This window comes from Sceloporus occidentalis, unplaced genomic scaffold, assembly GCF_023333645.1.
Source record: "Sceloporus occidentalis isolate IW3139 unplaced genomic scaffold, rSceOcc1.0.p SCAF_451, whole genome shotgun sequence".
Classification (NCBI taxonomy): domain Eukaryota; kingdom Metazoa; phylum Chordata; class Lepidosauria; order Squamata; family Phrynosomatidae; genus Sceloporus; species Sceloporus occidentalis.
The window spans coordinates 275,559-286,455 of NW_028317431.1; the positions used below are offsets into that span (position 1 = coordinate 275,559).

General features: G+C 50.0%; 2 protein-coding genes across 2 annotated transcripts; one reads left to right on the forward strand and one right to left on the reverse strand.

The window, feature by feature from the left end:
- Window positions 1-667: 667 nt before the first annotated feature.
- Window positions 668-4,801, reverse strand: LOC149271904 (male-enhanced antigen 1-like). The gene is made up of 4 exons (XM_089507021.1): window positions 4,667-4,801; window positions 1,558-1,755; window positions 1,055-1,145; window positions 668-825 (listed from the first exon to the last, which is right to left on the reverse strand). The coding sequence occupies exons 1-4, from the start codon at window positions 4,799-4,801 to the stop codon at window positions 668-670; spliced, it is 582 nt and encodes a 193-aa protein (XP_089363147.1).
- Window positions 4,802-6,308: 1,507 nt separating this feature from the next.
- On the forward strand, window positions 6,309-10,161 carry LOC149271905 (kelch domain-containing protein 3-like). The gene is made up of 10 exons (XM_089507026.1): window positions 6,309-6,462; window positions 6,546-6,710; window positions 7,110-7,225; window positions 7,961-8,032; window positions 8,154-8,367; window positions 8,863-8,949; window positions 9,272-9,380; window positions 9,566-9,633; window positions 9,942-10,020; window positions 10,095-10,161. The coding sequence occupies exons 1-10, from the start codon at window positions 6,309-6,311 to the stop codon at window positions 10,159-10,161; spliced, it is 1,131 nt and encodes a 376-aa protein (XP_089363152.1).
- The last annotated feature ends 736 nt before the right edge of the window (window positions 10,162-10,897 follow it).

The following is a 10,897-nucleotide window of genomic DNA, read 5'->3' on the forward strand; positions in this document are numbered from 1 at the left end:
ACTTCACAGGCTATCACTACACTACTACTGGGAAGTGGTGACTCTCCTCCTCACTCATTCTCATGGCTGCTTGTGCCGTCAGCAGCACTCTTCTCCCTGAAACACTCGGGTTCCTAGGAAATAGACAGGTTTCAGTAAGCTCTTGGTTACTTACTGTCTTACTGGGAGCTTTAACCAAAGTGACACATCCAGGGGACAGCAACTGCTGAACAGCACAGCCATCGCTGCCCCTTTAACCACAAACTATATTGTCTGCAATGAATTACCAGTAGGTTTCTAAAGCTTTGACCCCCACGGCTGGTGCCGCTGTACCGCCAGTCCAGTGAGCAGACGCTATATTTAGACAATGCTTTTATTCACTCCTCGCTTTGGTCATCATGTGTCCCACGCTCAAACGCCACTTAAGCAACCGCCCGACAAATTAAGTAAAATGAACAAAGCTTTCGAAAAAAGAAAGGAATGTGCTGACGTCCCAATTCTGCCTCTTTTAGCTTGATTGCAGCGGATAAAAAACAGGGTCATGTTATGTGGAAGGTTCCGTGTTGTCGTGAGCTGGTATGCGTACACGTGTTACTTAAATCCTCACATGGTATCCAAACACACCCGCTCTTTGGGACAGTCTTGAGGGCAGCTGATGAGTTCCCACCTTTCTTATAAAGCAGAAATGTCACTTTTTGCTGTGCACAGGAGCGGCCGCTCGGGACTGAATCGTCTGATTGACCAGCTTCTCCCAATCGGCATCTGATATCTGCTGAGCCCACAGGGGGACAGAAAGTGAAGGCAACTTCACAGCAGCCATCGTATTCTTTACCAGCTCCACGTGCTCTGCATGGTGTTAAATGAAAGGGTGTCAGAGTAACAGCTCTGGGGGCATTGTGTGTATGGAGGTGTAGGGTATGAGTGATGTGTGGTGCAGCGCGGGGCGTCAGGGTGCAGTGTATGGGCTGACCTGCAGACCCCCACCAACAACAGCCCTTGTTTGGCTCAAACAATGGACACGCAGGAGGTAAGTAATATCGGGGCACCATCCCCACTCACAGTGTTCTCTACACACCTGGATCCATTGGGATGGAGCTGGAAGCCGTCTCGCTCTCCTCCTCATCTTCGCTATCTGGTGGGGGATCGGGGAGGTGCAAACGCATTGCCTGAAACGCAGAGCAGAAGGAACAGGGTTAATAACTAGTATAAAGCTGCAGCAAAAGCAAATTACGGGGTAAAAGGCTCATCAGCAAGCCTGCCCCATATAATGTAATATGTATAAATCAGCGAGCCGTCCTCAGAATAAGGTATAGTTAAAGCAGCAAGCCGGCACTGTATAATTAATAAATTAGTTAGATGCCCTGTATGATGTATAGTTAATTCAGCGGTTCGGGGGTTATAAAGCTTTGTAGCTTTTTACATTTTATTGCAGTGGTATCTGCCACTAAGCTTTCCAAAAATCTCTGCACACTAGCACTGACAGGGTTAACCTGCGATGCCCTGTCATGTTCTCAGTGAGAGCTCTGAGTCATGCACCAGCAGAGGGGATTTGCCCAGTTCTGCCCCATGTTCCGTCACCTGCAGCCGCTCCTGTAGATCCCCCTCAGTTTGGGCTCCTTCCTCTGGTTCCTGGTTTAGTGGCTGGTATTGGTATCCACTCTGGACACCATCTGTATCCTCCTCCTCCTCCTCCTCTCCCCCACTAAAGGCTACAGGGGGATCTTGGGGGTCTCCAAGCTCATCATTCTGATTTGGAAAGATCCGTTCAGGACCCATCTACAAGAAATATAAACACGGAAGGGCATTAAAATGACCATTACCACCCCTGGGTTTTACCTTGTGCGGTAGTCAGGGGCAATATCTTTATTTCTCTGTATCAAACCGCCATTGGTACCGTATGGGCCTCAGATATTCCTACACACCTCCTATACATCCAGCATTTTCCTTCAAAACATTTTGTTGCATTTTCACGGCAGGGACGGTTATAACATTGCGTGTAAACTTTATTAGGTACCCGGCTTGGCCTCCTAGAGTTTCCTATTAAGTTCATTAACTCCTGTTGGGTTTCCATGAATCCCACTACGCTCTGGGTACCCATTGCACCCCCATCTGGGTGTCCCATTGAGCTCTGGGTAACCCCGTGGGCTCCTCTGGGTGTCACATTGAGCTCTGGGAACCCATGGGTGTCCCCCATGGAGCTCTGGGTACCCATGAAGGCCACCGTGAGTGTCCCCCATTGAGCTCTGGGTACCCATGAAGGACCCCATGAGTGTCCCCCATTGAGCTCTGGGTACCCATGAAGGACCCCGTGAGTTTCCCCCATTGAGCTCTGGGTACCCCTGCTGGCTCCCCTGGGTGCCCCATTGAGCTCTGGGTAACCCTGTGGGCTCCTCTGGGTGTCACATTGAGCTCTGGGAACCCATGGGTGTCCCCCATGGGTGTCCCCCATTGAGCTCTGGATACCCATGAAGGCCCCCGTGAGTGTCCCCCATTGAGCTCTGGGTACCCCTACTGGGTCCCCTGGGTGTCCCATTGAGCTATGTGGGCCTCTGCCAACGCCATTGAGCCTGTTTCACAAGCTCCAACGTGACTTCCTGAAATAACTTATGTCGCAGACACTTCGCCAGCCTCCAGACCTATTTTAGGCGCAACCTGACAAGAGGTCACAGGAGAGACGCGGCTTTAGAAGAACAGGAAGAAGACGAGAGGAGAGAGGTAGGTTCACCGGATTTATAATATTTACTTGCATTATATAAAAAAAAACAGTCCAGAGTATCACAATTCATCACATGGCGGGTATCAAGGCTGAACAACAACAACCCTATGCCTGTCCTGGGAGGCCCTTATAATTTATTGTTTATATGGCACTATCATATTCCGCAGCACTGTACAATGGGTAAACAAGACATGACAAATAGTATTTAACATAACAACTTGATTTACAGAAACAAGAGGTAAGGAGGGTCCTACGCACAGGAACTTACAATCTAGAGTACAGAACGTTTTGAATGAATCGCTGCTCGGCTGCCGCCCTCTCGACTGACATATTAAAGACATAACAATCAAAATCACGTTATGTAGGGACAGCCATAGCGACCCCCCCACCCCGAATCCTATGTATTTTACCTCAAGTGCATGATAGGAAACAAAGTAGTGCAACCTAGAGTGATGTTTCAGTCTCTTAAAAGCAGGGAAGTTAATGGTATGGGGAATGGGGCGGGAATGGGGTACATGCAGCCTGGAGGACTAGTAGCAATCTTGACATAAAAGAAGCCTCTTGAGAAAAGGACAGTGATGGGGTACAAGCAGCCCTGGGGTTATGTGAGAAAAAAAATAGGGTACATGCAGCCTAAGAGGTGGAAGCAGTCTGGTGAACTGGGTCTGTAACAACAAGGTACATACAGCCTAGGGGGTAAAGGAGGCAGTAATGGGTTACAGGCAGTCTAGGGGGTAAAGAAGGCAGTAATGGGGCACATGGAGCCTAGGGGGTAAAGGAGGCAGTAATGGGGCACATGGAGCCTAGGGAGTAAAGGAAGCAGTAATGGGGTACATGGAGCCTAGGGGGTAAAGGAGGCAGTAATGGGGCACATGGAGCCTAGGGGGTAAAGGAGGCAGTAATGGTGTACAGGCAGCCTAAGGGGTAAAGGAGGCAGCAATGGTGTACAGGCAGCCTAGGGGGTAAAGGAGGCAGTAATGGGGCACATGGAGCCTAGGGGGTAAAGGAGGCAATAATGGGGTACATGGCGCCTAGGGGGTAAAGAGGCAATAATGGGGTACATGCAGCCTAGGGGGTAAAGGAGGCAATAATGGGGTACATGGAGCCTAAGGGGTAAAGAAGGCAGCAATGGTGTACAGGCAGCCTAGGGGGTAAAGGAGGCAATAATGGGGTACATGCAGCCTAGGGGGTAAAGGAGGCAATAATGGGGTACATGCAGCCTAGGGGGTAAAGGAGGCAATAATGGGGTACATGGAGCCTAGGAGTAAAGGAGGCAGTAATGGGATAAATGCAGCCTAAGGGGTAAAGGAGGCAGTAATGGGATACATGCAGCCTAGAGGGTAAAGGAGGCAGTAATGGGATACATGCAGCCTAGGGGGTAAAGGAGGCAGTAATGGGATACATGCAGCCTAGGGGGTAAAGAAGGCAGTAATGGGGTACATGCAGCCTAGGGGGTAAAGGAGGCAGTAATGGGGTACATGCAGCCTAGGGGGTAAAGGAGGCAGTAATGGGGGGCATGCAGCCCAGGGGTAAAGGAGGCAGTAATTGGGGAACATGCAGCTTAGGGGGTAAATGAGGCAGTAATGGGGTACATGCAGCCTAGGGGTAAAGGAGGCAGTAATGGGGTACATGCAGCCTAGGGGGTAAAGGAGGCAGTAATGGGGTACATGCAGCCTAGGGGGTAAAGGAGGCAGTAATAGGGTACAGACAGCCTAGGGGGTAAAAGGAGTCAGTAATGGGATACAGGCAGTCTGTGGAGTAAAAGAGGCAGGAATGGGGTACAGGCAGCCTTGGGGTTTGGGGGCTGTAACGAGGTACAGGCAGCTTAGGGGGTGAAGGAGGCAGTAATGGGTTATAGGCAGCTTAGGGGGCACTAATTGGGTTGCGGCAGCTTAGTGGGTAAAGGAGGCAGTAGGTGGCCAGCTAAATACTGTAAAGGGTAATAGGGCTTCTAGGCGGGATGCTCGGTACCTGAGGCTTCCTTTCACCTGGTAAACCCAACCGATCCGAGAATGACAGCAGCTGTGTAACGACACTTCCGGTGGACTGGGGCTGTACGTGCGGAACTTCCGGCAGAGTGTGGCCGTTTCTGTTAGTCTGGTACATGCTGTTACGCGCGTTTACGTAGTGGTTTTTGCTTGGCGACGTATGCGTGGCGGAAGCTCCAAGGTATTTCCGACCAGGTGTGGCGGGGGCTCTATTATATATTTCCGGCTAAGTGTGGCGGCATAGGCCAAGTCTTTCCGTCCGAGTGGACTCTGGCGCTGAGGTCGCTGTTATGGTGAGCTCTCTGACCGGGGCTGACTATTTGGGGCAAAGACTTTCGGTCTGGTCGCAGGTATAAAAAAAAACCCTACCCCTCATATTAACCCCTTAATACACCAGACTGTACGCCCTAACACGCTTATCAGTAACGGTCCTGCCTGCTGCTGGGGTAACTCACTAACTCAACCCGGGTATTTAATGCTGTATAAAAGCGTGAATATTCGGGATTCCCGCTCTCTATACGGCGCCTCTTCGCCAAAGTACCCCAATCGGGCAACGGAGCCTTGTTAGAAGATAGGACTTCCCCAAATTAAAGGGACGCTCCAGCAGCCACCTTGTGCGTAACTGGGAGGGGGGCTTTAAATTCACGCGTGGGCTCCATTGCACACGCGTGGGGGGATTCTGCAGGGGCAGTGTGCTGCTGAAGCCTCCAGTGATCACTTGCTACTGATTGGCTGCTTCACACCCACATCAGGCCAAGGGGAGGGGTTTTGCTGCAGCTTCTCCTAAAGGAAAATACTTTTAGTTTCTCAGCAATTTTCAGTCCTTTAATGTGCACTCTTTGGTGAGTCTTTTTGGGACATTAGAGTGAGCCGTTAAATAGTCTCTAAGCTGTCTCTCCTAGGTGTGCACTGATTGTCCAGATTATGCTGAAACACATGACTTGGCAGGAGGTAAAGAAATTCTGAATGTCACCTGGGTTCAAGCAGGGATTCCAGTTGAGATAAAGCAGGGAGAAAAGCTCACATACCATCAAGTCAGCCCAAGGCTGTGTGACCCTGAGAATTTGCCCATTTACCCGAGACTGGGGTAACAACCCTGACAATTTGCCCATTCACCCTGAGGCTGGGGTAACAACCCTGAGAATCTGCCCATTCCCCCCGAGACTGGGGTAACAACCCTAAGAATCTGCCCATACCCCCCAAGACTGGAGTAACAACCCTGAGAATCTGCCCATTCACCCTGAGAATCTGCCCATTCACCCTGAGAATCTGCCCATTCACCCTGAGAATCTGCCCATTCACTCCGAGGTTGGGGTAAAAACCCTGAGAATCTGCCCATTCACTCCGAGGTTGGGGTAATAACCCTGAGAATCTGCCCATTCACCCCGATTGTTGTTGTTGTTCGTATCTTCTTCCAATATATATATATTTAAGTTGAATGACGAGCCCGGGGCGGATGACCCGTTCGGCTAACGATGTAAAGCATTTGTTGGTACCTCTGCCTATATGCAGACAGCTGCGGAAGAGTGCGGTGCCGGGTTTGGTCATTAATCTTCTTTTCTCCTATATAAGCAGTGCCTGGTGTGACGCACGGTCCCCCTCTTGCCCCGGCATGGTGTTGGGGGATGCCGCGGTGGACGGTGCACTTGGAGGGGGGTCCGCGCAGGGTGAATCATGCTGCGGTGGCTGTGGGACATCAGGTGTTTTCCTTTGGGGGTTACTGCTCAGGAGAGGACTACGACACTCTGCGCCAGATCGATGTGCATGTCTTCAACGTTGGTACGTCACAAGGTGCGGGGTGAGCGGGAGTCATCGGGCTGTCACATGCACTCACGTTTCTTCCTCCATACTCTCTCTCATAGTGTCTCTTCGCTGGAGGAAGCTCCCGCCTGCCTCCTGCTCTCCATCGAAGGTCCCGTACATGAGATACGGACACACCGCTGTACTGATCGATGATGTCATCTATATATGGGGCGGCCGTAATGATACCGAAGGAGCCTGCAATGTCCTTTATACATTTCACACAGGTCAGCCTACAGTATGCTTGTTACTGTAGTGTCCACAGCCCTTAAAGAGACAGGCATGTCATTTTATTATTCTTTACGTAACCTTTCTTTCGTGGACATTTAGCAGCGGCCACCTCCGCAGACTCTGCATAGTGTTTCTGTGTGAGCCCCTCTTCAGAGCATACTCCCCCCGTCTAGCTTAATGGCCGGCTAGCCTGTGGCAGCTCCCCAGTCCTGCTGCTGGTAGAAGGCTGTGGGGATGGGGACTGCAGAGCCATCTTTGTTGCCGATCGGCTGGAGGTATCTGCTCTAATTACTCACGTGAAGGGTCACGTGAAGGAAAACAACAAAAGCTTCTTGGTTTATTGATGGTGGGGGGGCAACTTTAAGAGGGGGAAAAAACAAATTTCCTTTTTTTAGGAAATCATCAGTGGGCAACTCCCGGTGTTACTGGTCGGATTCCTGGAGCACGAGATGGCCACTCAGCCTGCGTCCTGGAAAGGACTATGTATATCTTTGGAGGATATGAACAGATGGTGAGACTTATCAGTGGGCCGACTTATTCATCTGGCAAAGGAAACCTTGATGGCGGCCGCCCTGCAATGACTGAATTTAGAAACCTGTCTTGGGAACCTGCCGTAGAGATTTTTCCATCTGTAGGGCATTTCTGGGGCTGCGCATGTTCAGTAGTCAAACTTGCCAGTTCTACAGTATTCTTATTATATTTTAATGGGGAGGTCCTATGAAGAAAAATCTTTGAGCATTAAACCCCAGCTCTTTATGCAGTTAACCCCCCCCCCCCGCGCTGTATACAGTAATGTCGGTCGGTGACAAAACCTGGTTTTATCCCTATTTGTTCCAATAAACTCCCTTTATCTGCAGACCAGGAGCCGCCATTGTTTTCAGTCGTGATATTTTGGATGACTTTCCCGGCTCAAACACCACGCTGAGCTGATAATTTACGACAATGCTAATGAAGTCCGTTCCTCCATAGACTTTCATTAGTCAGAGTATATGATGGGGTGAAAAACAACTGCTTTAAAAAAAAGAAAACATTTTTGTTTAATTCATAGGTATTGTGATACTAAAAAAATGTGGGTTTCCACTTAACGTTTTTATTGGGAAACAGAGTTCAAAGAACTTTTCCCCCGTTTTTTCTTTCTATAAACACAGTCCGCTTCTGCCTGGGCTTGAGGACTTCTCTCCTAGTCCTAGTGTACTTGGGGCATGGAGGGCAGATTTTCCTGACTGCTCTCTGCCCTTTCTTTCAGGCTGACTGCTTCTCCAATGATATCCACAAACTGGACACTAAGTTCATGAACTGGTCCCTTGTCAATGCCAAGGTAAAATGTGTTTAACTCTGGCCCCTTCATAATGCCTCCGACCCCTCTGGTTCCATGTAATTTCCTCTAGACCATTTGGTTATTTTAGCAGCAGGACCCACAATGTTGCTTCTGTTTGCAGGGAACCCCTGCACGCTGGAGGGATTTTCACTCGGCCACAGTGATTGGGAATCGGATGTTTGTATTTGGTGGTCGGGCGGACAGATCGGGGCCGTTTCACTCCAACAACGAGATTTACTGCAACCGAATCTGTGTGTTTGACTTGGTGACAGAGAGCTGGGTAGAGGCTCCGCAGAGTACCCCACCGCTGGAGGGAAGGAGAAGCCACTCGGCATGTGAGTATCTGCCAAACGGCGCCAGCTTGGGAAGGAAACTCTGAGGTATCAGAAGGTGTATAAACATGCGCCACCAAGGTTTAAGCCAATACGATGGCAGGTTGGTAGTTGGGTTATTACTGGCAAATTTCACTTGAAATTCATTAAGTCACGGCTTACCAGGAGAGCTGAACATACCCTGCCCTTCCTTCATGGTGCGTTAGGAGGGGCCGACCCTCTGAGAGCATCTCCAGCAGAAAGGGCTGAGATAGACCAGCAGCATTCTGGACCCTTACTATGTACAGATTCTAGAAGAAAATTGGTGTCCTGTTTGCATGAATTCGTGGTTTTGGTGCCACCAGCAGCTTCCTAGGGCAGGTCCTGTGAATAAGGGTTATGGTTACCCATCCTGCGTAACGGAGTCATCTGCATGTTTTATTTGGGAAGGGGAGAGCTCTTGTGTGGGGTTTGTTATTGTCGCAGTTCCAGCTCGTTGTCTGATTCTCTGTGTCACAGTTGCGTACCGTGGAGAGCTGTATGTCTTCGGTGGATATAATGCTCGGCTGAACCGTCACTTTCAAGATCTGTGGAAATATACCCCAGGTACTGGCTTTCCGCTCATGTGGAACAGGGACAAGATCTTATTTGAGAGTTAGAGGTTGGGTTTGGTGCAGTTAGGGCCATTGCCCTGGCGGGGGGTAATGACTGGGGGCCTGTTGCCCTTCTTAGGGGGGGTAATGTTGGTTTGGCTGGAAGCTGCTGCCTCTATGAAGTAATGTTTACGTGGCTTGGCCCTTGCAGAGTGTCGCCCCCTTTCTGCCGTTGTGTAAGACACCTGAGTGTCAGTTGCCAGGTTGTGTTCCTCCTGCATTGCGTGACGTGTCTTAGGCTTGTGTGCTAATTTATATTCTGTTACTTCTCATAGAGCTGGGGCGCTGGGTCCGCATGGAGGTTCAGGGGAAGGGACCATGTGCCCGACGCAGACAGTGCTGTTGCATTGTGGGAGACAAGATCTTGCTCTTTGGGGGCACCAGGTAACAGGACCAGAAGTAACAGAGTCCAGGAGGCTCGGGGTGGCCCAGGGCTTGGTTGGCTATGATTAGAATGAATCAACGAGGTGTGTGATGTCCTATGGCCATTGCACTGGTGTAACTGGAGGCGGCAGATGGCGGCGTTCCCATTACTTATGTCCCTTTTTTGCTTTCTCTCTCCTCCTCAGCCCGTCTCAGGATATCCAGGATGGGTTTTACCTGATGGATCACTCGGACCTATATATTCTGGACTTCAGTAAGTATCGGTGTGAGGGCGCTGCACCCCTGCGGTTATAGCTCAGTGCTTTATTACCAATTACATGACTGCTGCGACCCCTGGAGCCCTTCATACAGGAGCTTTTGCATGTAATGCCCCATCTATGCCTTTGGGGGGAGGGATCTACTTGTTCCTGGAGTCGGGGCAGGAAAAGAATGAAATATAAACCTAACCCATAGAACAATTTACGGTTTTTGTTGCTAGGACAGAGATTGCCATTAATAGCGCATGCGCCAGTCAGAAATTATATTTACGAGGAGCGGCTGCTCACTGTATATTTCGTTCAGGTCCTAGCCTGAAGACTCTGTGTAAACTGGCCGTATTACACTATAACTTGGACCAGTCCTGCCTGCCCCATGATATTCGGTAAGTACCCTCATGTCAGGGCTGTTCTCAGGCTGCGAGCTGCCCGATTTACTTACATTTTGCGTTTGCGTCAGGTGGGAGTTATCCGCGATGACAACCAACAGCAACATCAGCCGCCCCCTGCTGTCTTCTCATGGATAGCGTGGCTCTGACCTCACGCGTCTTACAGCGACTTCCGCATTTTGTACGGTATCTCCTTATCCTTTATTAATGAGACTCCTGTGCCGCCTTCTCAGAGCTGCAATCTGTAATCAAAAGACAGTAAAACATGCACTTCTCCCCACGCTGATGCTGAACGGACGGCTCCTGCCTGCATAGATTGCGTTCAGGAGGGTTCGCTTTTATTTGATGTATCTACGTTTCTTTCCAAGGCTCTCGGGGGGGCCCCGACGTGCCGGTGCTGACTGCGGATAGACACCCAAGTGTGTGAGGTGCCTGCATTGCCTTAATGAACATGGACGACTGGATTTGGGCGCTGCGCCCGCTTGCATGCCAGCGTTCCCAATGAGTGGGAATCTGCTGTGATCGTCAACAGCCAAGAGATAAGTCAAGCCGTTTCCAGACTGTTGGCAGCTATGAAATATATATTTGAAGTGAGACATGCTCTGAAGCGTTAGGGCCACATTAACCAACATGATTATGCCGAGTGATATCCGCAGGGTCTTCAGCCATCCCACCTGGACACGACATGCCCCACCCACATCAATAAAAATGTATAATTTAAATAAAATAAAAAATAAATCAATCATTTTTTTTAGGTGGTTTTGTTTGATGTAAGATGGCGGGGGTTATACGGGGTCTCAGAGAGAGCCATGTTATTCATAGACCCTGTGGTCGGCCCCCGTCTAGTCGCCCGTTTCTCCTGCTGTAAAGACTC

Coding starts and splice junctions, on each gene's coding strand:
- LOC149271905 (XM_089507026.1), top strand. CDS start 6,309: ATGCCGCGGTGGACGGTGCACTTGGAGGGGGGTCCGCGCAGGGTGAAT. Junction 6,711..7,109: donor CCTTTATACATTTCACACAG/GTCAGCCTACAG, acceptor TCCTTTTTTTAG/GAAATCATCAGTGGGCAACT. Junction 9,634..9,941: donor CCTATATATTCTGGACTTCA/GTAAGTATCGGT, acceptor TATTTCGTTCAG/GTCCTAGCCTGAAGACTCTG.
- LOC149271904 (XM_089507021.1), bottom strand. CDS start 4,801: ATGTACCAGACTAACAGAAACGGCCACACTCTGCCGGAAGTTCCGCAC. Junction 1,146..1,557: donor ATCTACAGGAGCGGCTGCAG/GTGACGGAACAT, acceptor TCTGCGTTTCAG/GCAATGCGTTTGCACCTCCC. Junction 826..1,054: donor CTCCATCCCAATGGATCCAG/GTGTGTAGAGAA, acceptor AACACCATGCAG/AGCACGTGGAGCTGGTAAAG.